Raw genomic sequence first — 26,671 nt, forward strand, 5'->3', positions numbered from 1 at the left:
TACTTGTGGAGGCTCTTGACACAGGACCGGTTACCGAGATTGGCAGAGTGAAGTTTTCCGATTGTTGTTGTTGCTGGGAATTATTGCATTCACTAGGTGCCGCTGAATGGAGTCGTGAAATGCGTTGCTCAAGCGCACCCCGAGAGTCGAACTTGCGCCGTGTGATTTTGAGCTGGGCGCGTAACCACTGAGCTAACGGGGCAATAATCTGTAGTGTTAATAATATTTATTGTACTGTATAAGCTTGGGAAATGCAAGCTGTTCATAAAACAGTTGGTTTAATGTGTTGTAGTAATTAATTGGACTATGTGCAATACGTACCGCTATAAAATCATAGGCAATTGAACTGTGTTAGGAGAGCTTTCAAAACAACGCGACGACACAACTTTATATGCGTCGACTACAGAAGTACAGTGCATAACAAGGTATGGCGAAATTACTAATTCGAAAAATATCTGTTTTAATCTCGACTAAGCATGAAAAGCAATAATACAAACCGGTTCTTCTGAATATTTCTCAGCTAAAGTATAAAACAACAGTTTTTCACTACGTCTAAGCAATTTTGATATATGAACTACGGTACATAGGTGGTTAGTTAAACAAGATAGCCAGGGACACGTCCACACTTTAGGACACTAGTCAACACTGAAACAAACACGCTCAGATTTAATCAGTGAAGTTTTTAGATAAAACTGAAGATGCCTAAAAGGTCGCCGCAATTATTATTATTTTTTTTGACAATCCCAGGAGATATTTCCGTTTTTTCTTTCCATTTTGCTTAGACTACTAAGAAAAGATCCGTTTGATTACGATCAAATAAGAACGGGCTGCATACATGGTATGATAGTGCTTCCACGCACTGTGAACACAAAGTTATTAACCGCTCAGGTTTAAACTCAATACAATGCAATAGATAAAAGGGAAGATTGATGTCAATACAGTTATTAAACATTTCAACAGTAGTCAAACAGTGTACGCTTGATCTTTGTGAGATAAGTTGAAGAAATATGAGCTATAAAATGTTGGCTAGGCTATCACGCAAACCATGCAGCCTACTTGCATAAATGTGCCGTTTATGTTATCAACACAGACACAAACAAAAATATAAAATCTCCAGTAAACCTAATTTTTTAAATTTTCGATATTACAAAAATGCAAGCTATGAAACCCATAATGATTTAAAACCCTTTCCAGAATCATACAGTGCAGTTTCAAAAGAATTTCATACAAACACGGCACGACGATAAAGATTCCACAAAACAAGATACCTACCAATTGAAAGTAGTTTATTAAGGTTGATTATGAACACAAACTTCAGAGCACATCTCTCCGCCGGAAATTACTCGAGGATATTTTGATCACATTGAAACGGCAAACGGAAGTCACGACTCAAATCAATGTGTGCGCGAGAATTGACCAACCATTGATCTGAATTACCCTACATACTTCAATCATGCGTACATTGAAAAAAACAATATTTTTTGAAGTTTTTAAAGCATGAGCTGAACAATAAAAAAGCATCAATTGCATGCAAATGGAAAAATATAAGCAACTGCTTCATGCCTTCGTGGAATTTTAGGAACAAAACCAGCTCCAAAAAGAGTATCAAGTGAAGAATTGAGAAGAAGGCTTGACATCCACCAAGTTGAAGAGGTCGTAAGGTGGAGGAGACTCTGTTGGTACGACCACGTACAACGAATGGAAGAGGAATCCGGGCCTAAGAAGGTTCAGTCGTTGGAAGTAAAAGAGCGTAATCCACGTGTACGACCAAAGAAGGGGTGGTGCGATAACGTGCGGAGCGACCTCCGAAAGGAAAACCTGGTGGCGGTCAATGTTCAAAATAGGAGCACGTGGAAAGCCGCCATCAAGCCGGATCGAAATTTGCTGACGTCCAACCCTCGCAATATGCGAAACATAAGTCGTAAAAACGTGCATTAACTAACCTAGCACGAATCAAACAGCATGTAACTTCTCTGTCATCACATTTAGAGTGCAAAAAATACATATATAAAAAAAACGTATATATTGTTAACAAAACAGTTAAACAAAAAATTGTCAGGTTTACTACAATGAACGTAAAGTTATTTCGGCTTTTTTGAACAGTTATATAGTTTGCATGTAGGCCTATTACACTCTGCCGACACATTTCGTAGGACAAAACGTGTTTCAACCGTTTTATTCAATGTAATGTGAGCTTATAAAAAAAAATAAATAAATAAACATGTTTTTCGGTCAAGCATAATTTAAACCAGTGATTCTCAACGTGGTCCAGGTGGACCACTGGTGGTCCACCTGGAATTTCTGTTGGTCCACAGAGAGTTCTATAAATCCTTGAGAAAACGTTCTTCAAAATTGTATAATTTACTACTACAGTCAATTATGTGATGACTGCATATACGGTTATACGTGTAAGAAATTTATGTAGCATTGTATGTCAGCATGACGTATAATCAATTAATCATGTTTACTCCTTGATTTTTGATCGATTTTTCTGGAAGTGCTAGATAAGCATAAGCTCAGCAGTTATTGAACTTATTTTACTAGTTGACGAGTAGTATTGGTAACTGAACTGTTGAAGGCAGAAGTGAAGTGCTGGCAGGCTTAATCAATAAATCATAATATGTTGCTTTAATTGTTGTGGTGTTGTCGGTGCACGAAGATTGCGCTTCTTCATGGTACAAAGTTTCTTTAAGGAGAGGTTCACCATTCGCTGTTTCACTGAATGTTAATTAAATTATTTTATAAATGTCACATATTTTTTCGAACGCTAAATTAAGTACTGTATTCTGCAGTGCTTTCAAATTAACAAAATATTAGAAGCTCCTATTGCTAAGAAGGCAAGACTGAGACATTACCATTCTATTGAAATAATATGTGCATGATGTTTTGTTAGAATAAAATTTGAAATTAAAATTATGTGTATTTAAGTAGTTTAAAGTTGAGTGTGCAAATTAAGAGTGTTTGCTCAATTAGTTAATTACGTATTATTTTATTAAGGATTAAGATTGAACACGCCCTTGAGTTTTCTGACCTATGTGCAATACAGTTTCGACTAGTGGCGTTCATGAGGCGTCAACATAGCAAAGTGGTCAATCGGATATTTTTTTTAAAAATATGGTCCATGGGCCAAAAAAGGTTGAGAATCACTGGTTAAGCGGACAGAGAAAACCGGAATAAATTTTTGAATAAGCGATCAAAAATTAATCCAAAACTCCTAAGCCACTTTAAAAGCCTCGGGATCAAAACTAGTTTCGTCTAGTGTCATGGCAACATAACCTTTAGAGGAAACACTATCCAATGTTGAAATGTCGCCGCATAAATAATATTATTATCCACTGATTAGAAATAGTTTCTTGAGCAATCAACTTGCGTTTGTGGATTTTTATAAGTAGATTTTAGAAAAACAAAGACAGCACAGCAGAAAAGACAAGGTTTTCAAGTTGCTACAATGTGTAGTTTCGAAATATCCCTAAATTTGTAAACGAATGAAGGATGCGAACTACTTTGGCAAGTCGGATCATGGTTTCAGACAGAGGTGAAACCAGGACAAGAAAAAAATTGCAAATTGCTTGTAGGAATAACCAATTTCTTCTGTAGTTATAACAGATTGTTACATCCGCAATACGAACAATGAAAACAATTAAAAATGTCATCAACTGTACCAACCAAACACACACATCTGAGCAGAAGAAATTTCTTTCCATTTTTAAAATATCCTTCAACTACTGGTGAAGTTTCGTTAGGTCAGAAAGTGATATCAAAATTCCAGGCTATTTCTTCGACACACAAAAGCAACTGATCACAGTTGTCCAATAAATGAAGTGAAGAAACTAAGCGACATGTCTGATTACGTTTAACTGAGCTCTAGCTCACTTTGGTACGATTAATGACAAGATAGAAATGTATAACATGAAATAACTAACGCTTCTTCTCGCGTATGGTCACTAAATACTAGGGCATCCAACGAGTAGCAACCGCCCAGCGTCTTTGTCAATGGAGACCAGGCACCCCTAACCTGATACGCTTGCAACATGTACCATCTGGTATCAGGTATAACATGTCATATACTTCTGGTTTAAAATAAGCCAAACTATCACAAGGTGTCACGAGTGAATCACTTGTGTGATAGTTTAGCAAGCAAACTGTGTTTTCGAGTGAGATACCTGGTAAACATTCATTCAACTTATAATCAAATATCTAGCTCGATAGAAAAAAAACTACTTGAAGATTTTACATTAAATCAAGAGAATGTTTTTTCGCCGAATATTGCCTCTAGAATACTTTAATCACAACAAAACAGCGAATAGAAGTCAAGACTTCAACGATAGGTGAACGAGTTTTGATCAAAAAAATACACCGTTTATGGGCTACCACATACGGTAAATAGATACGAAACCATTAACTTTATTTCTGTGGCATAGTATCAAAAAACATGCTAGATCACAATTAAAACAAGCAATGAAGCACAATAAAGATAAAAGTTATAGAACATGTTCCGAATGATGTTCTGAAAGACGTGCAAGTACACTCGTAATACATTACACACATTTTCAACTTGCAAATCGGTTTGAAACACAAATGAAACCAAATCAATTCTACTGTTACAACAATTGAAATTAAGAGTCTCCATTTGATAACTTGGTGGAATTTCTTGTTCTATACCTGAGAGAAGCTTCGTCATTTTTCATGTCACTTTGCAACTTATTTTTGTGCTGTTGGTGACCATTCTCAGAAGTAACACTTTTTGAAGATGTTGGCTGGCTAGGTTTGCTGCGATAAGACTGGATGTAGAAATTGCTGAATAACAAGACAAAAGAGAACGCGTATCCGATCAACGACCAGTGCATCCATTTTGGAGAAGGACAATCCACATAGAGAGATCTACCCGTGTGAAAGATCGCCAGGAAAAATTGAACCTTCAGAAAAAACAATCTTCTTCGTAAACGTATTGTACGACATACAACAACTCGATAAAAGAAATTGCTATACAGGTTAAAATGTCGGCCTCTGCATCGGTGGACATTGGTTCGATAACCTGTCGGGTAGACCTCCCCAATCCCGGGACTTTCTTTTGTTTTCATCTATATTGTGACTTTTCTGCATGGGTTTTCAATGCTAATTTTAAAAATATGCATAACAATTTTTTTCGATCAACGTCTGGGAAGTTATTCGCTGTTGCTTAGCAACAACTTTTCATAAAAATTACAAAAATCTCCTTTAAAACCCCTTTACTTTTAACCTAGTATGGTGATTGGTGATATCTAGATTATCTGAAAGCATTTCTTCTGCTAAAGACTTTAAAAAAAAAAATATTAAAATTGGACAATCGGTAGCAGAGTAATGACTGTTTAAGTACCCAGATTACGCAGTCACGCATGACTGATTTTTGTTAATTTATTGCCAAATGATACTAGAAAAATGGTGAAAGTTGCTGTCAAGGGGTTTTTAGGGGTAAGGAGTTCAAAAAATATATTAAAAAGTGTCTCAGAGCAACCGAAAAAAGTTATTAAAAAATTGATATGAACAGTCATGCATGTATGATTTTGTCGCAGTCGCTTCATTCCTACAACGAGATGTATTCCTTAGACACCACAAACGTTAAATGCCTGGAGTCATATACAGTATAACGTGGAACCAATCATCTCAATGTAGCTAACATCTGGGTACCCATTGCACTTGATGTTAGAATACACGCTTTATTGCTCGGAAAGAGCTCTGATCAAGTGCAAGATGGTCACGGTCCGCCACAATTTCAATAGCATCTCTCACCCAGCATAATGTAGTCTATGTATCTAAATCATGTGGCAAAAAATGGATTAAGTCAGCTGAACTTAACGATAACCTTCTGTAATGCATTTCAGGTTTCACTATTGATCAGTTAGCATTTTCTACTTGTACCTTGTATGATTATATAACGTATTGTATACACTTCTACTGTCTAATATTCCGTGTGTATTCATGGAGCTGAGGAAGAGTAAAATGAACAATGGTGGTTTGCTTGGTAATTTGCAGCCTTTAAAACATTTTAAGGAAGGACAATTTAGACCAACTACTGGAGATGTTCTTCAGAAATACGTATATCATCTTCAATTAAATCCTCGTAACCACCAGAGTGGGAAGCTCGCAGCTTCGGATACAGCAGTATGTCTAGCAAAAGTATGGCAGCCTGCTTGCATTCCACTGATGACAAAACAAAATATCCAAAACAAAATTATTCGTTTGGTTGATGAATACAAGAAATACAAACATGCCAAAAAGGAATCTGCTGCCTTAATTAAATTTCGAGAAACACTGACAACACGATTTATGATATCTGCTAAGAATGCCGAAAATCTTATTAACAAAAATAAAACATTGCTACCAGAAGATAAGGCAGAAGATATATATACAGTTTCTCAAATTACTTGAAACAAACCAACCAGCATCTCTTGGACCCCTTGATAGAAAGAGGTTGAAACGCTTCAAGAATTATGCATTGAAGAATCGAATAAAGTATGAGAATGTATGTTTGTTCCCAGTATGCTTATACAGCCCAATGATTTTTAAAGTAACATACCTATTAATTTTTGATACCGATGCATAAACAAGACGTTTTTTACAGATAAATGCAGATTCTCAGCCATCTACCTCAGGACTTAATTTACTCTCCTCGTCATCTTCTGATGTCATCTTCCCAATAAATTAAGTCGAATTTGCACTGAGAATCTGCAGTGGAATGCAAGCAGGCTGCCATACTTTTGCTAGACATACTGCTGTATCCAAAGCTGCGAGCTTCCCACTCTGGTAGTTACGAGGGTTTAATTGAAGATAATATATGTATTTCTGAAGAACATCTCCAGTAGTGGGTCTAAATCAGTGTTTCTCAAGCTTTTTTGGCCCAACCCCCCCTTCATGAATTGGCAAAATTTTACCGCCCCCCAACAAAAACGATTAATTATGAAAAGCAAATATAAAACAAAAAATGCTATTAATACTACAAAAAGTGCTCTATGCCAAGCAAAAAGCCAAGCAAAGCGAATTACATCAAATAAAGGCTAGTTACCAGTCTCTAAAACCCTTAGGCTACAGCCTGTTTTACCCTAAAAAGAGGACCATCAGAAGGTCCTTATTCAGATAGAATTCTATTTCTATTAGAACAAGGGCCTTTTGATGATTCCTTTTTAGTGTGAAACATGCTGTAAGGGTTTTAGAGACTAGTAACTATATTTGATGAAAAGCAAATATATATTTGCGAGCATGAAAACAGTAGGACTATAGGCCTACTGGTAGTCAGTGTGAACCTTGGGTTTGGTGAGAAAGTGCCAGTTTCTCCACATCCGGTGTAAAGCCAGTGAGAAACATTGGAAGATCACCTCTTATGGATATGTCAAGTGGGTTGGTATGTAGCAGAACAGCACAGCTGAATCCCTTTTCCACCAGGATGAGGTAGGAAATGCCACCACGACGATAGGATACGAACTCTTTGACGAAATCGTTACGCTGGGTGGTAGGTGGGTTAAACCAGAATGCACCCTAATAATCAAAACGCCCCCTTAATCCAAAGTAATCATACCGCCCCCTTAAAAAATCAATACGCCTCCCCGGGGGGCGGTACTGCCCCCGTTGAGAACCACTGGTCTAAATTGTCCTTCCTTAAAATGTTTTAAAAGCTGCAAATTACCAAGCAAACCACCATTGTTCATTTTACTCTTCCTCAGCTCCATGAATACACACGGAATATTAGACAGTTAGAAGTGTATACATAAACGTTATATAATCATACAAGATACAAATAAAAAATGCGAACTGATCAATAGTGAAACCTGAAATGCATTACAGAAGGTTATCGTTAAGTTCAGCTGACTTAATCCATTTTTTGCCACATGATTTAGATACATAGACTATATTATGCTGGGTGAGAGATGCTATTGAAATTGTGGCGGACCGTGACCATCTTGCACTGGATCAGAGCTCTTTCCGAGCAATGAAGCGTGTATTCTAACATCAAGTGCAATGGGTAGCCTACCCAGATGTTAGCTACATTGAGATGATCGGTTCCATGTTATACTGTATATGACTCCAGGCATTTAACGTTTGTGGTGTCTAAGGAATACATCTCGTTGTAGGAATGAAGCGACTGCGATAAAATCATTCATGCATGACTGTTCGTATCAATTTTTTAATAACTTTTTTCGGTTGCTCTGAGACACTTTTTAATATATTTTTTGAACTCCTTACCCCTAAAAACCCCTTGACAGCAACTTTCACCATTTTTCTAGTATCATTTGGCAATAAATTAACAAAAATCAGTCATGCGTGACTGCGTAATCTGGGTACTTAAATGGTCATAACTCTGGTACCGATTGTCCAATTTTAATATTTTTTTTTTAAATTCTTCAGCAGAAGAAATGCTTTCAGATAATCTAGATATCACCATACTAGGTTAAAAGTAAAGGGGTTTTAAAGGGGATTTTTGTAATTTTTATGAAAAGTTGTTGCTAAGCAACAGCGAATAACTTCCCAGACGTTGATCGAAAAAAGTTGTTATGCATATTTTTGAAATCAGCATTGAAAATCCATGCAGAAAAGTCACAATATAGATGAAAACAAAAGAAAGTCCGGGGATTGGGGAGGTCTACTGTCGGGTCATATTAAAGATTTGTTAAGTGCTGCAGAATCTTATTCCTGCTTGGAAATCAGCATACGATTCAGGGCAATAATGTACACGTACAGCGTACTGTACACGGCTGCGCTGACAATATCTGTTTCGTAAAGCGCCGAGAGCAAGTCGTATTTGTGATGCAGGCCTCGAAATTCGTTTTCGTTGACGGCGGACAAACGTGTCCGGTTTGAGCAGCTATCTCGGCGGACAAATCAAGTCTCAGGGCGGACACACCAGTTTTAGTGTCGATCCTCATGCTTAATCACTTTATCTTGATAATTTTTCGCCATTTGAGAAATGACAACTATAGCTACGGTTTAGAAGGCTTTTAAAAATTTCAGCGAATTCACTGACTCTGAAAAGCTTTCATCAAACCAACGACGTGCACTTGAAGAGTCAAAGCGCTGCGTAGTGCGTAGCTGCTTAATACGCCGGATAAGGCATAACTATAATTAACTTCGACCGAACGAGGTCGTGTGGCTGCTTGCGTCACAATGCTCTGGACATGAGTCGGAAAACTTCTACACTAACGCTACTGTTTTCTGTTGTGCAAAGTTTCACTAGGCTTTTTTCTTTTGGTATATTTTTGCGCGTCATGTGAACGAAAGTGAATTTTCCCTAGACCTTTTCTTTCTTACTGTAATACCAAAACTAAACAAATTTTGCTGCATCTTGCTGTACTGTAATAGCCTACTCGTATAATCTAATTTTGTAACCAACCTTGCCATATCAATATTACTCGGAGATCAAAGCCAGACATTGTGACGTAAGACTTGAACTGAGTTGCTCGTGATTAGTGTAAAAATACCGGTACTCCCATCGGTTCTTAGCGAATAATCCACCTTTGTTACGCTGATTCAATGTCACCAATCGTTGAAGCAACGTAAAAATCGAAAGTTTTCCTGCTTGAATGGAAGCTAAGGGATACAGTATTAACATTTTCTAGATGCGCGCTAGAAAGCTCGGGAAATTATATATTCTCAACAATTGTTCATGCTATGCAATGACGATTTCTATCGCTATTTCTCGGCGGACAAATATGACCGATCTAGATGGTACTTCCCGCGGACATCACATGCTGTGACGGCGGACATGACCGCCGTGTCCGCCGCGAATTTCGAGGCCTGTGATGAATACAGCGCTTTGTGAAACACACATTGCCTATTCTATATTATATATATATATCGTACATAAACGCAACCATTCCAACCAACATATCAAATCGGTGCAGCCAATTGGGAGACGCCTTTAATATGAATCATTCAGGTAAGCAGTTCCAATGTTTTATGTTCGAACTGTGTTATGAGGTGAATGTTCAATTGTTCATTGTTCATTAGGTGGATATCTTGTAATTCCACCAGCTCGAGGTAATAATCAATGAACATTTATGTTATTCTGCACGTATTCACCTCCGGAATGGCCCGTTTCGGCTAGTCCGATTCGGCCAGTCCGATTCAGCTAGTTCCCTATTCGGCTACAGTTTTGAATTGTAATTTGTATTTTATTCCACAATATCTTTTCTTTTGCATCCTGGCAAAGAAAAATAAATTGAAATGAAATTTAGCGCAAAATGTTTGAACTACTAAATTGAAATGTTTGCTCACATAAAATCGACATGTATCCTACGTCACCATCTGTATGCAAACTATAATTCCAAATCCAACGACGCCTTCTGTTTATTTAGAGAATGTTGTATTTTATTCCACAATATCGTTTCTTTTATAGTTGAAATTATCGAAGCTTTAGATGAGCGGGGTTTAGACCTAACCACTGAGATCTTAAAACTAAAACGCGAATTAAATTTTTTTGAGCTATTAGTGTTTGCTCAGATAAAATTGACATGCATCCTGCGTCGCCGTCTGCATGCAAACTTAGAATATATTAGAATCCTCAACTATTACAAAATTCTAAATCCAACGACGCCTTTTGTTTATTTAGTGAGTTTTGTATTTTATTCCACAAGATCGTTTCTTTTATAGTTGAAATTATCGAAGCTTTAGATGAGTGGGGTTTAGACCTAACCACTGAGATCTTAAATCATATTTATGACACCGAAAACATCCCTTCCCTAGTGATATGGTACGTTCCATATTCATAACTTTACCAAAGAAAACCGGAGCAACAGAATGGTCACTCCACAGAACAATTAGCCTTGTGAATCATCTAACAAAGATCTTACTCCGAATCATGATGATGAGATTGAGACCAAAACTAAAATCGGAAATTTCAACAGCACAGTTTGCATTTGTTCCAGACAAAGGGACCACAAAAAGGAATTTTTACATTAAAAATGATAACAGAGAGATGTGTGTCCGATTCTTCTGCTTATTTAGAGAATTTTGTATTTTATTCCACAATATCGTTTCTTTTGCATTCTGGCATTTAATCCAGTGTTTACCTTTGAGTGCCTTCCTAGACGGCAAAACCCGTCATTTTTACATTGATTCAACGTCTGCAGACGAATCTATGTAAAAATGACGAATTTTGTTGTCTGGGTTCGTTTAAAATAAGTGTTTTACATCAAAACAAACATTTTTCATGATTGCCAATAGAGGTTAATGCAGGGGTTTCCAACCTGGGGGCCATGAGCGCCATGCAAAATTTTGAAAAATAATAATTTCTTTAATTTATCATCTCTAAGTCTACTCCAACACTATATAACAACAGAGATAAATTAAAATTTAATAAAAATACTAAAAAAAAAATAGGGGGGCCATTGATTTTTCAAAATTTTCAAAGGGGGCCATAGTGTAAAAAAGGTTGGGAACCCCTGGGTTAATGAGATAAAGTCTCAGCGAAAACGTGTCAACGAAAAAAAGACAGTTGCCAAACAGTGTTTGACATAAAAGATGAAGTTAAAACCTAAGTGGCAGTTTAGAATAAACCTGGGTTTCGGCGTTGCATGTCTTAGTTGTCATTGAAGTTGACCATTTAAATGCTTGCATAAATGCATATGTTCGCATGTCGTCCGTCGAAAAAGACTGTAGCCGAATAGGGAACTAGCCGAATCGGACTAGCCGAATAGTGGCAGACCCATCCACCTCACACTGTACAGTGTACAACACTGTACAATACATGGTACTGACTCAACGTAGAGAGTGCCGATTCTTTAATAACAAGCAATCAAGTTAAATTTATTCTTTTCAAGACAAAGGTTCCGCATAGGTGCCACACAACGTTTCGACAGTTTCTTTAATGAACAAACAGAAGCACCAAAACGGGATTTTTGAGATCGTTCTCAACGAAACAGTTCTCAGAAACGGCGTCTATCGGCCACACCAAAATCGGCCATTTCGGAAAACAATTTCTATTTCACATTAATTCAAAGTCTTCAGGTAAAACAGTAGTACAACTCACCAACTGTAACATTGTTATGTATTTCTTCCACCACAAGTATTTTTGAACTTTTGGTCCCAATGCAGCAAGAGCATAGTAAGTATACATGACAACATGGACACCGCTATTCAGCATAACACTGACAAAAGCTGGAAAACATACACTAGTTAGCACGTACTAGTGCTACGTAACGACTGCCAAGGAGAGACGCTTCATATACAGGTTGTCCCAGGAGCACATTTCAAGTCCCCATAACAACCGCCGAACTCTGATTGGTATAAAATAAAACTTGGTAAAAAAATATATATTGCTGTTTTAATAAAGCTGGAGTGAGAGACACTGCACTGGTAGTGTGCAGAGTTAAACAGTATCTGAACACAACATTGTTTGACAGATAGAATGAACGCTGGGCAGTGGGCAAAATGAGAGTTCTCGTGACCTGGGCTCCCACGTTTCCAGATCGCATGCCCTGCGTTTTCCTTTGGTGGAGGTTTGTGAAATGTCAAAGGACAAATATATACGTGCCTTCCTTTCCAAAAGGCATGGATAAACTTAAGACCCGAATAACGAAAGCTGTTGCAACCATCAACAACGCAATGCTAGAATGAGTTGGACTATTGCCTTTATTGACTGGTTAGTTAGACTATTGTTCACAAATTCAAATTCCAACTACAACAAACAAAAGTCACAGCAATAGCCACAGACTTTTTTTTATCTTGTTTTGATATGTATAAAGTGGACGTGACAAGAAGAAGGTCACATTCAAGCACGGGAGTGTGTCGCCAAGACACAGCCATTTACTGACGACGCCACAATATTTCAAGTGTTTATTCGACGCTCTCACCACTACATCAACCAAGTAATCAAAATTGCCCAGCTGAATGAAAATAAGTCAATGAATGTTTACTTACTTAGACAATTGATTTTCTATCTAAAAGTCAAACGCCTGCTCCATAGATGCCAACTTACTTACCTTGACCACCAGGTAACCACTTGGCACCGATCCACCAAATCAGAGGCATTGTTGAGTGATGGTAGACGTGGAGAAATGAGATTTGCCTCTGTTTCTTTCGCAATGTGAAAAGCACAGTGTCAAAAAGCTCGATAATCTTCGAAAAATAATACCACCAAACAGAATTCGCCACCTAGAGATTTTTAAAAGCTCTATCAACGCAAATCTAACGTTGCTGTTTTGTCATAGGATGCATCTACGTAAATGCAAAGTAAACGTACAAAAACATCAATATGTAAATTTTAAACCATCTGGTAACTTGTTACTGTTTTTCTACAATTACGTTCGGCACCCAATTAACTTTTACTAAACAATAGAAAGCTTTGTTGCTCTGTTGATAAAGCGTTTTGTGCAAGCCGTAATTACACCAACAAAAATATAACAAAAAGTTACATTTTACGACACAGAATAGGCTCCATATCAAAGCACCACCCAGACAGCAAAATCAGTCATTTTTACATGAATCAATGTAAAAATGACGAATTTTGCTATCTGGGTAGCTTTTAATTTCAAACGAAGTTTTAGAACTGACGTACCATCATTTCGTTGGGGTCGTAAGAGTCGCTTTTTAGTGGAGCACAAACATAACTGTATCCTGCATTGTAACTTCCTACGAATGCTTCCTTGAGTATGTAATAGTTGAGTGCCACGAGACCACAATTATAAACCACAAGAAAGTTTCCAAAATCTATCGGAGACCTGTTGAAAGTTACGAACATCTATTACTATTATCACAATAATCAAGAATCTATGATGCACCAGTTAAAAAGCATTGAAGAGTGTGGGACTCCTTTGCTGTTCCAAAAAATATCCACCAATTCGTCAACGATAAAATCCAAAGTGACCATCATGCGCAGATAAATGTGGCAAGAAAGCAGTCACATATAATTATAATGCAGCAGCACTAACTGAATGAACTCAGCAGGAAGCAATACGTTACTTTTACTTCAACTATAATTTCCAAAAAAAGCAGTAGGCTACTACTGACGTGGGAATCATGAAACAAAAATCACACCTTAAATCAAACCGTACAATTCTGTAATACCTGTTGGCCATCCACCTTGGTCCAGCAAACCCAATAAAAACAAAATAAATAAGAACTATACACACAGTTGGCAAAGGTGAAGAAAGCAAAGGCCATTTGGCAACTCGAGGATCTGCAAATGTCTCTGTCCATTTGTAAAATTCAAGACTTTGATTTACAAAATCCATGTTTGATTAAAACACCAACTAGTTTGTCTGTAACGTTATAACCATTCAAAGTTCCTTCATGTAAACATAATTGATTAGCTTATTGTTATGAGAGCCATAATCATTTAAAGCAGGTTATATTAGGCTCACAAGTAAACACCATAAAATATGCAAAAATTCCGTTTATAAACAAGTATTTTAGTTTTATTAGTAACTGAGGATGCCAAAGCACAAATCAATGAAGATGTCAGACGGGAAGATAGTAGCCTATCTGGCGGCAACCGATGCACATTGCACACATCTAAACAAACCAATATACTTTCATTCTGACAAAAGAAACGACCTATTCAGTGCAGATGTTGAAAGATAGTTTGGTTAAAGGCAAAAAAGCTGCCCGTCAATAGCACGATGCGTCTATTATAGTTTTAAATAACAAATCAGTCAATTTTCACGACTCAACGTCTTCGTATGTTGAATCAATGTAAAAACCACCTATCTTTGGCTGGAATGGTAACAATTGACGTGCACCAACATCAGCGCGACAGTACTTTGCTTCACTATCACCAACAACATTTGCCGGTTTCTCTTTCCTGTCACTCCACATGTTTTATTTTTGGTTTCGATACTTTCAAAAAACTGTTTTGATCGGGATTGTTAAGTAGAAGCCGTGGAATCGAAAAGATTTGGGACGTCCGAAGTCGGAGTCTGGTATTTTCTAACTAGACTGTTCAACCTTGAAAAAAAAAATTCGTTCAAAAATAATTCATTTTACTACTTTTAACCAGAAGAAGGTCTTCGCAATGATGTCAGTTCAGTTTGTTTTTATTTCTGACCATCACAACGAAAAAACAATATATGACAAACATAGCAGAGGTCTAGAAAAAGGTAGAAGCGACAAAACGCGGAACGTTATAACGTGCATGTTACCAAAGCAGGACAATCAGCTTAAAATATGGCACGGTAGCAACACCTCAAGAATATTTTTATAGATTTAGAAAAAAGAGAAGAAAAAAATAGGCTAGTGGATTTTTTTTAACAATTTATACGAGTAAAAAATAAACAAAGAAAAGACAAAAAGACAGTTGCTATGTTGATCGACTTTGGTGGGTTATCAAAAGTGTTGATGGTCTTGAGGGGTACACTCTTGATGCGTTAGCTCCATAGGCGCCGACTTTTATTTTTGCACGGGGTGGCGGATAGCACAATATGGCAATCTAAAAACTTTCAAACTGCATGTTTTTGTTTGATTTTTACTAAGCGTGTTTCGTAGATGCAACTGTTTTTTCACACCTGATTTGTAGCTCGATAATTTACAAAGCAACTTTAAAACAAAGCACTGGAGGTATATCGTGAATTTTATTGTTACGTTGCTGCTCTGACACTTAACATTTGGAAAAAGTATTTTTGCGAACAGCAGCTCTGTCAATCCAACTGTCAATCAACTGGTCAAGTTGAAACCGTGAAGCTTCAGCTTGATAAACATTTAAAATTAGGAAGTGGTTCAATCGCTGTTGCGTCATGGTAGATCGCAAGTAGGTTTTTATGCGCCTGAGTGCACTGAACGATCACTCCGCACAATGCAGACCACGTTTGGAAGCATTAATGAAATTGTTTCATTTCTTGCAAATAGATCAAGCAGTTGCGACATAGTTGCAAATCAGACAGAATGCTCTCTTTGCATCTATCGTATTCTAGCCACGGGAATTCGCTCTCCCACGATTTTTGATAGCTTCTCCCTTCAACAGCGATTATCCTGCCCGTGCTAGGTTCTTCCACCTCCATGATAGTGCTAACGCCTTTTGGCAGTGGCACACTTTCGTTTCGTTCAGGCATTGCCATTTGGTCACTTTCATGCTGGCTGAAATCCTGACTAGACGCAACAAAAAAATAAATCAATGGAGAGCTGCAATTTTGAATGCTTTTTTGGTGGCATCTTTAAGCTGAATAAAGCTGGAATATCGGCGAAAACTTTTACTGGACGACTTTTCGTTATTTTTTCTATGATGTAACAAGCAACTCCAATGTCAGACCAATAAATTCCCGCCTCACAGTTTGTCACGCATTGACACGCAATATTACTGCACGAAGTAGATAACAAAGTAGAAATTAAAGCATAAAGTAGATGACGGTACACTCCAATTGAAATCGGAAAATAATTCAAAATGCAAAATCTTGAGTAATTGAAAAAGGTTGCTTTTATTATTGGGAATTGGCAGGGGGTGTAGCTTTCCTCGAATAGAATCATGTAAACGTGTAAATTTGTAGAACGTTAAAACTGCTAGCTTACTTTACTAAGTGCACTTTTTAAATAAAACTCAAAAAGTTTCGAAAATTGCATTTTTTTAATGAAATTTGAAAATGGATAATGGATATTCATTTATTTAGGGGGTGGAGCTATCAATCATCGAGATAATTTTATTTCCAAGTATTTTATAGCTGGCATAATTTATAGCGATATTATATGAGCAGTTTAAAAGTTTTCAAAAAAGATTTTTGAGGGAGGCAATGGAAAGATCGTATTTTACTGATTAATAAATCCCATTGTAAACCTAACAAATGTAACAATGGCTTATGACAAGTAACAAATAAAACGATCGCAACAACAAGGAAAAAATTCGTAGCCACGTGTTGCGTAATCTTCACGTAGCTTGCTTGATGTTACGCGAGTATCATGCTTGTGACAAAAACAATCATTTTCTTTGCAATACTGTATTGGTTCACCTCTTGCTTTATGTTGACTTGAAGCGAAAATCAATGATCAAAAAAGATTTAAACGTCCGTTCAAATTACATTTATTTGCAGTAAGTAATGTAACCTAAACGGGGTGGCTGCCACCCCGCCACAGCGGTTACGGGGTGGCGTGGCCACCCCGTAAGTCGGCGCCAGTGGTTAGCTCATCACGTAAAGCAAGGTAGGCAAAGAAAACTCCTGAAAGAAATCTTACCACGGGCAAAGCCATTTCAGAAGGCAACCCACCGCCACCAGGTCTTGCAAGACTAACAAAAACGATACAGTAGATATGGTTAAAACAGCATAGAAATATAAACAATTTGTTGAAGACTTTTTTCTTTTTAAGTCACGTAGATGATACCGGTAGTCAGTTAATTGCGTCCCGATTAGTCGTAATCGTAGACGTATATGCAACCCGTAGGCCGCCGCAGGAGACGGAGTGCCACATGCACCTAATAATATTGTAAGCGTTCTTGAAACATCAGACAGAAACTACGGTAAAAGAATGCAGGCCTCGAAATTCACGGCGGACACGGCGGACATGTCCGCCGTCACAGCATGTGATGTCCGCGGGAAGTACCCTCTAGATCGGTCATATTTGTCCGCCGAGAAATAACGCAGGAACTAGCGATGTAAATCGTCATTTATAGCACGAGCAACTGTTGCAAGAATATAATTTGCGCTGGGAATGCGAAATTATCGCATTCTCAGCGCGCATCTAGAAAAAGTTAATACTGTATCTGTATCCCTTAGCTTCCATTCAAGCAGGAAAACTTTCGATTTTTACGTTGCTTCTACGATTGATGACATTGAATCAGCGTAACAAGGGTGAATTCTTCGCTAAGAATCGATGGGAGTACCGACCGCTACTTCCACACTAATCACGCCCAACTTAGTTCATGTCTTATGTCACAATGTCTGGCTTTGATCTCCGAGTAATATTGATAAGGCAATGTTGGTCACAAAGTTAGATAATACGAGTAGGTTACTACAGCAAGATGCAGCAAAACTTAAGTTTTGGTATTACAGTAAGAAAGAAAAGACCCAGAAAAAATTCTGAAAGTGAGAATAAGGGCAATCAACCTACTACTAGGAAATTTAGTGGTGATAGACGCATATATTAAAGGAACAACGAATGTAAGGATTAGCTCTGTCAAAGATCACAACACATCGTTACCTCATATGGCTGCAGCTTCAACATATCTGGCCGACAATACTCCAAGCCATCAATTTCCGATCACCAAGGCTTTCGACAATATGAGTGACAACGAAAATAATCAAAATTAAGAGGTTGTTTGAAATCGCACATTTTATCGTTAAACAAGAGCGCGCATTTACGCTTTTCCCTCAATTAGCCAGTCTGGAGAGAAGACACGAAGTAGATCTCGGTATTACGTATCTTAACGACAAGCAATGATCGCGTGGAGATTGGCGCACGTTTTTGAAGATCGATACTATTGAAGCTCTTATGCGCATATGCCTGGACGGCCCTGACTGCGCTGATTATAGTCCCGAGCCTGTCGTGATCTCGTGGAATACTGATACTATTTTGGAGAGGCGACCGCATCACGGAGAGAGCAAAATGTAATTGCGCTTTTTCTAATGTTTTGTTTACTCTTTTCGTCACTTTCGCTCACATGACACGCAAAAATAAACCTAAAGAAAAAAGCCTAGTGAAGCTTCGCACAGTAGAAAATAGCGTTAGTGTAGAAGTTTGCCGACTCGTGCCCAGAGCATTGTGACGCAAGAAGCCATACGACCTCGGAGGTGGAAGTTAATCAGTTATGCGGCGTATTATTTTTTTATTATTTATTTGCATCAGACACAAAGTCCATAAAATTCAAAATTTTAACAATCATCATATTATCATCTTCATCATCATATTTAGCAGCTACACGGCGCTTTGACTCTTCAAGCGCACCTCGTTGGTATGATGAAAGCCTTTTAGAGTGACTTCGCTAAAATTTTAAAAAGCCTAAACCGTAACTATGGTTCTCAAATGGCGAAGACTTATCAAGATAAAGTGATTAAGTATGACGATCGACGTTAAAACTGGTGTGTCCGCCGTGAGACTTAGTTTGTCCGCCGAGATAGCTGCTCAGACCGGACACGTTTGTCCGCCGTCAACAAAAACGAATTTCGAGGCCTGGAATGTTTAGTCGTCGTCAGTGCAGCCCAGCGGGGTCTGCTACTATTCGGTGAGTCCGAATCGGTGAGTCCGATTCGGTGAGTACCTAACCTCTAACCTTAAAACGGCAATGATAATTAGGCTACAGTACCCAATAATTTAAAAAAAAATCCCCCGTTAAGGGATCGGACTCACCGAATCGGACTCATCGAAACGGGCCATTCCGAGCCCAGCGGTAGGCTACAGAGTTAGGGAGGCAGCAACCTCGACGACGTGGGCTCAATTCACCCTCGTCAACACTTTTTCTCTTTTATTTCGCGCTGTCCTTGCATCAGAGGTCCAACTATTTCACTGTGCTTGCGAAAAGAGTCTCTCTCAAGTTGTTGAGGTATATTTCGCATGCGATTTAGGTGCAAAACTAAGATGTTCGGTAAAGAGCAAATTTTAACAAGAAAAAGAAAACGTGGTCAATGGTCATGTGTGAAAGTTGCAATCACCGACAAACGTAGACCTACAAGTTTGTGCTGCATGTAGCGGCACTATGTAAAGATGGGCCACCCGGGTCTGCTACTATTCGGTGAGTTCCTAACCTCTAACCCCTAACCCTAAAACGGCAATGATAATTAGGCTACGGTACCCAATAATTGAAAAAAAAATTGAAAAAATCCCCCGTTAAGGGGTCGGACTCACCGAATCGGACTCACTAAAACGGGCCATTCCGGGGCCACCCATATACAGCTGCATAATTTGCATTGGTGCAACAACATCCCGAGCACGATAGCGGTGGGTGGGGATGAACAGAGAACAGCGTCTATATTTTTCGTAGTAATTTATTGCGATAACACAAGCTAACTTGACACATTGAAACAAAAGAAAGTAAGACCGGACGAAATTAAGCCAACAATGGAGTGCAAAACTGAGTGAAATCAACCTTGAAACTGAAGCCCATAACGAGAGTTTCTAAAGTTGGAGCATACTGCTCATTAGGGTGCCACAGGCGCCCTCATGTGGCCGAAATCACCTGAACTTTTTTTCTGGTGTGACATTTCACATATTAAGGCACTTTGCAAAGTTTGATTGAGATTGGACAAAAATTGGATGTGCAGATTGAAAACGAAAGTCTAAACTGAAATACAGTAAAACTAGGGGATTTCCCTAGTTTGAACATCAGTTTTTTTGCTATTTCTCATCTTTTTCTCAACATTGAAACAAGGTAAATTCAAGAATTAGGTTAGGAGACCAGTGCCAGTATGTCAAGATCTCAATTGAGGTCAAGCATGACAGCTCCGCGCCTGTTACATTGGTTCACCATCTTGCAACATTGAATCAGCATAGCTTGCTTGACTTCACTCAGGGTCTTGGAATAAAGGCTTCCGATATTACTATCAGGTATTGGAGGCTCAAAACTGCTTGGTGTTCCTTATTAGCCTGCACAAACATCCGATCCAAACGGAAAGCAAATAGCCAATGCAAGCATGGAATTGTTAAACAATTGGAACTGTACTGCATGTCTTGCTGCAATGGTGTTTGACACCACAAGTAGCAATACGGGCTACAAAACTGAGGTCTGCATCCAAATACAAGATCATCTTGGAAAAGGCCTACTTTGGGCAGCATGCAGGCATCATATTGGGAAGATAATACTGACGCATGTTTGGGAAGAACTCAAAATAGAAAGCAGCAGTGGACCCAACATTTCCATATTTCAACGCTTTAAAAGCAATTTTCAAACGCTTTCTGATAGCGCATCAGGTTGTTTTCATACATCAAAATCGCACGAGGAGATTGATCTGCTTGCCAGCAAGCGGGAAGAATTGTCTGAGCTGATAAATCAGATGAAGCTCCATCCAGAATCATCCAAATTTTTAAGAAGCGACTAATTAGAACTTTTGAATTTGTATCAACTGTACTTGAACATTGAGCCACCTACCAGTAAGGATATGTCTCTCCAAAGACCTGGTGCATTACACAGAGCCAGGTGGATGAGCAAACTTATATATTCACTGAAAATTGTGCTCTTACAAGACAAAATTCATAAATTGCCTCAAAAAAATGCCATCATGAAAGCATCTCAACTCGAAAAGTTAAAGAGGTTTTTTACAATTTACAGTTTATTTCTATGTATCATGGTGGTTTACATATGTTGAGGCGAAAAAGAAAGTTGATGCTTTCAGAGTCGTTAATGATGCCGCTGAGCGAGGCGTCAAGTTGGCCCATGACTTCTTGTCAACTTCAAACCTTGAAGAACGCTACCAAAACACTCTCCAAGTAGTCGAAAATGCGAGGAAGGTATTACCTAATCAACGTACTCGACAATTACATTCTGAGGGCACATGGTTTTTAACCATGTAATTGTCAAAGTACTGACTGTTAACTCCATAAAGTGTTGTCAGCTTACACAACGTTGCAATCAGCATTATTTGCAGCCTGTCATAGCATACCAGTAACCTATTATGCTGCATTTTACTTTGTAATTAGATACTAAATAGTTGTGTGTTATTAATTGCCATTTTACCTTTCCATTTCACTATTATTGCAAGCGTTAAAATAAATGTAGGCCTTCATAAATTTTACGCTATTGTGATTTTGTTGTTAAGTAGTGGATGTCTGGACTCTAAGCATTATGCTTTGTGTTTATCTTTCTGTGTTACGTTTTTACTGACTATGTTTAGTGCGTAAAGATCGAAATTTTTGTTTTTGAGTCCAAGTTCCGTACAAACATAGCTGAGATTTTGATCTTCAAAGACCAAAAAGTTTTCAATAAACAAAAACGATTAGTTAATGAATGTACTTTTGATTCTTCAAATGCTGTAGTAATTTCATCTCAATAGGCATTTTCTTTACATGGATCCTTTTTTATAATGCATGAAACCTCATATTTTTAGGCATTTTTCATAAATTGTTGAACATATACAATTGACACATGGTCTGTACGATTGTAAATTAGTAAGTAAGTTCACCAGAAAGTGTTCGAAGTTCAAATACTCCGTACCTGAGAAGAAATGTCTGAGTTTTGATGATCTAGAGAGGGTTTTACTATTGAAATTGTAAAAATTTACCTTCAAAACTTTAAACTTAATCTGCACGTCCAAATTTTATCAAAACTTATTGAAATTTCTCACATATGCTTTTTTTACCAAGTGTCACATATAAAAAAAAGTTCAGGTGTATCGGACGCAATTTTAATTTTTGAGGAGCGCCTGTGGCACTCTACTGCTCATGTTGAAAACTATTCAAACTACTTTTCTGCATTCGACTGCATGTTGAAACTTCTCGAAACATATTATATAGCCTATCAAACTTACATATTGAAAACCAATTCATTTACAACTTATCAAAACTTACATACCAAGAGCTAAGACTCCTACTAATTTTCATACTAAAAATTAACACGCTGTACCAGCTTTTAGATTACCTATACCAACATGGCCGGACTTATTGATTACAAACAGCATATAACAGACCAACAACGCAGATAGACGCAAAATCATATGAATGCAACATAATGCAAGAGAGCAAGCATGCGCTCTGTGAACTTCCAGCCTGAGGATTTGTACTCAACCCAAGGAGAAAACCATGAGCCAGTAAGGCCACACGGATTCCAGAACCAATTATGCAAAGACGTATGCAGAGCCGCAGGAGCTATACTGCATTATATAGTTACACTTGGACACCCTGGGAAAACGAGGAAAGCCAAAAATGAGATTGAGAGACGAGGTTGACAAAGACTGTGGCACAACAAACTAGCACATGAAAAAACACGATCGACTGGATTGGCAAGAAAAGGGGAAGGCTTTTGCTCAGCAGTTGGCTACCACAGGCTGAAAATGATAAGGTAACTATATAGTTAAAAACCGGAATGGCCCGTTTCGGTGAGTCCGATTCGGTGAGTCTGATTCGGTGAGTCCGATCCCTATTCGGTGATTTTTTCATTTTTTTTTTAAATTATCGGGTACCGTAGCCTAATTATCATTGCCGTTTTAGGGTTAGGGGCTAGGGTTAAGGTTAGGAACTCACCGAATCGGACTAACCGAATTGGACTAACCGAATCGAACTCACCGAATAGTAGCAGACCCGTTAAAAACAGCTACTTTACATCAAACTTTTCCTTTATAAAACAAGAATTTTTTTCTGGACATGCATTCGTGCAACTTTGGGAAACGTGGCTGTAGAGTGTAGACAACTTACCACATGAGAAAACCGATCACCCATAGCCACAAGGAACTAAAACATTTTGGGGAAGGCAGAAAAATTTGCCAAAATCTGTGAGATTTTACTGAAATTGCCCAAATATACCTCACAAATAGCTATCTGTATTGAGCTTGGGAAAGGGAAGATAAACGGTAAAAGAAATACAGACAGACCAAGAATGACTTGGACAACAAACATCACAAAATGGACAAAATTAACTTATGAAAGTGCAGTACGCACAGCTCATGGTCGAGAACAATGGCGCATTGTATCCATCCTTCCATACGAGGAAGGAACAAAATGATGATGATTGAGCTTGAGAAAATGAGTGCCCACGGTAATTTCATATTTTGTTGGTGCCCAAAAATTAATGATTTAAACAGTTTTATAGATGGATTAATCAAATTCAGGTAATTTCATATTTTTGTTAGTGCCCAAATTACCATGTAGAGCAATAGATTGATTTTCGCTTTTAGCAGCATTTAACGACCTGTTTTAGCCTGATGCTGCGAGTTCGCTGTGATAATAACGAATTGCATTAGCTTCCAAAACACACAAGTTAGTAGTCATGTGCTATGACGAATATTCATTGTTTGTCACAAACCAAAAGTTAGATAGGTCTTTTCACTTTTACAAAACAAACTGCAGTAGTCCCCGCTTATTAAGCCCACCTCAGGTGCAGACAATTTTGAGCTTATTAAGCAGGGTTTAGGTGGTATAAAGCAAGTTTTTTTTTTATTACATGAATGTATATATAGGAGTAATTCCGAAGTTCCAAACCTGACCAAACTTGGCTTAAAAAGCGGGATTGCGGGAACTAAGCTACTGTATAAAAAAATGCGCTCGTCAGAAAACCGACTTAAACAAACATACTTGAAATGGAATGCTTGGCTGCTTCTTTGTCATAGACAGTTAGCGTTAGCATGGCTGATGTGTAGTTTCATGTATCCAGTCCCAATTATCAAACTATTTTTTTACATTGATTCATTCTGCAAACGTTAAATCAATGCAAAAAGAGAGTGATTTGATGACTAGAACAGATTACTTTTCTAACTCAATTGTTGTGAGGGATGGACTAACTGCAGGGGTAGGGGGATGCATAGTATTAGTTCAGCGATTCCTGAATTGAACACTTAAGTTGATTGTGATTGAAATTAGCAGAAATGAGTTTCAGCAATTCGTTGAACCTCAAAACCGTTTACGATTTACCGATGGATGTCTAACCAAACACAGAAAATTGAACAAATTAAAGCGGTCGCAGAGTAAACCAAACACATCTATTGATCTAGCAAGGTATCAAAGGATACATACACGCAAGAATTACTGGAATATCTATTCTCTGGCAACGTGTCACTGTCACTTGTTTTGAACAAATGAAAAAGAGAGAAAAGGTATTAAATTACCGTTTAACGGACAATTATCGCTTGGGAAAGTTATTTAGACATTGTGACGTGTTCAGCCAGTTACTGGTTGTTGTTTTAGTTATACTTGTTCCTAATGTAGATTGATTTATCTTCAATTGAAATAAAAAAAACATCCACATGGGTTAAAAAGAAAAACATTACTAACTTCAATCGGTTGAAAAACGGTAGATTCTCCACCTCAAAGGCTCAAATGACAACAAGTAAAGGCCACGAGGTTTAGTGAACAGAAAGTCAACAACAATGTCAAAAGTTGTGGTTAATTTCCTGAAAGTCTCCCAAAGTTCAATCAAAAGTAGTTTAAAGTTGGGGGCATTTTATCTACACCTGAATATTAGGGTGGCTCTTATTTGGCAAAAAATGAAAAAAAATTGAATTTTGTGTGGGACACCCTTTTAAAAGGTGAGGTTGTAAGAAAAAATAACACCTGTAAAAAATTTTTGAATTTCAAATTGATTTAGAGGTGGCCCTCCCCCCCTAAAGTTTTGCGCCCTCCTCCAAAATACAAAACCTGCATATCTCAAAAACTGCTTGAGCTAGAGATACGGTTTTTGTGTCAAAAGATGCAGAAAGCATGATTTCCTATCTGCTTTCTGAACAGTGATTGCGTCTATCTTGAGTAGAAAAGCAGTTATCATATTTAGAAAAAACCTGTTTTCGGTATTCTAGCACAAAACAGTGCTAAACAAGTATTGTGGCCCAAGCTATTCAATTAACAAAGTTCATAAACTAACCTGTAAAACTGGTAAAGCAATAAACGAAATAAGTATTCTTTAACTTTTATGCATTCATGCATAGCTAAAATAACCGTTTTTTATCATATTCCTTGGAGAAACTCCTGAGCGTGGAATCCGCTTTCCAGCTTCAGATGCTATGCATCGCACTTGTTGGATGGCGAAGGCGATTTATGCAAAAAGCTTGATTTGCATTCATGGTATCTGTCCGAAGAAATGGTTGGACTAGCCTTGTTTGACTCTCGATTGTCTGTGGAAAGTAAAAAGCTAATGGTGGCAACCATGTTAGATGAAACAGGAGAACGTCCACCAAGGAGACCAAGCATCAAAGTAGATGCGTTTCTTAGCAATAAGGGTCTAGAACAGTATTACACCTCTAATTCAAAATGGCTTCTTCAGCTGTTGGGTGAAGATGAAGCAATAATTATACTTTCAAAGGATCTTGCTCATTGGACTGAAGATGGTGCATTTATTCAAGCTTTACACATGGCGAAGGGACTTTCAGTAGTGAATGACAGAGCAGAGAGAGGAGTTGCTCTAAGTCTAATCCAGGATTTTAACAAAATCTTAACTGAAGATGAGCCACAACTTCAGTTTCTTTTGCAAGTTGTTACTGAACACAGGAAACTGTTTCCAAATTCCAACAAGAACAATATTGTCGATTCTTCTTCGTTTAAACCTTCTTTGTTACTCCAGGGGTCAAGGGCTCTGTCTTTTACCACTCTTGGGCAGTGGCGATGCGGTTTAGATGCTTGAGCAAGTGTCGAGCAGCAATCCTTTGATTCGTCCATTTATCCATTGATTCGTCATCCAGTTCAAGCAGACCACGCACCCCATTTGGCGCAGTTACAGATGGTGTGGTCTGTGGTTTGTTCCTCTTTGCCACACTCACAGATTGCGGATGGAGCCATCCCCCATTTGTGCATGTTGGAGCGGAATAGTCTGACTCCTGTAGGCTAGCCCAGTACGCAGGCGGTTGAGCCGCACCCAGGCCTTCCTTGGCAAATTATGCATTCCGGTTGGATGGGGGCTGGTGTCGGAGATACAACTTTAGAGTCTTGAGGAGTTCTTCTTCCACTCTGAGCTCCATTTGTTGTCCTCCCAGGTAGTCGCGCTGATGGATTGGTCTTCAGCGGTTTTCATCAGAAGTTGTGCGTCACATACAAATGGTTGTCTCGATTTCAGTTGCCGAGGATGCTCGATTGCTCGCTCATAGACTCATAGAGACTTGAGTGGAGCAAGTGGTTGGGGTTCGTAGTGCGGCGAGAAAGAGACAGGATGGCTTCT

The 26,671-nt window shown here is 38.3% G+C and overlaps 1 protein-coding gene across 1 annotated transcript; it reads right to left on the reverse strand.

Annotated features, from left to right (window-relative positions):
- Window positions 1-223: 223 nt before the first annotated feature.
- Window positions 224-14,201, reverse strand: LOC145773264 (very long chain fatty acid elongase 4-like). Its single transcript, XM_082584793.1, has 5 exons — window positions 14,035-14,201; window positions 13,526-13,688; window positions 12,951-13,122; window positions 11,999-12,126; window positions 224-4,916 (listed from the first exon to the last, which is right to left on the reverse strand). The coding sequence occupies exons 1-5, from the start codon at window positions 14,199-14,201 to the stop codon at window positions 4,617-4,619; spliced, it is 930 nt and encodes a 309-aa protein (XP_082440919.1). The 3' UTR covers window positions 224-4,616.
- Between the last annotated feature and the right edge of the window lie 12,470 nt (window positions 14,202-26,671).

The sequence above is a fragment of the Aplidium turbinatum genome, chromosome 1 (assembly GCF_918807975.1).
Source record: "Aplidium turbinatum chromosome 1, kaAplTurb1.1, whole genome shotgun sequence".
NCBI lineage: Eukaryota > Metazoa > Chordata > Ascidiacea > Aplousobranchia > Polyclinidae > Aplidium > Aplidium turbinatum.

Excerpts from the sequence above, each read along its gene's own strand:
- LOC145773264 (XM_082584793.1), bottom strand. The coding sequence starts at position 14,201 with ATGGATTTTGTAAATCAAAGTCTTGAATTTTACAAATGGACAGAGACA. Across the intron at positions 13,689-14,034 it reads CCAAGGTGGATGGCCAACAG|GTCTCCGATAGATTTTGGAA; the intron begins GTATTACAGAAT and ends AACTTTCAACAG. Across the intron at positions 13,123-13,525 it reads ACGACCCCAACGAAATGATG|GTGGCGAATTCTGTTTGGTG; the intron begins GTACGTCAGTTC and ends AAAAATCTCTAG.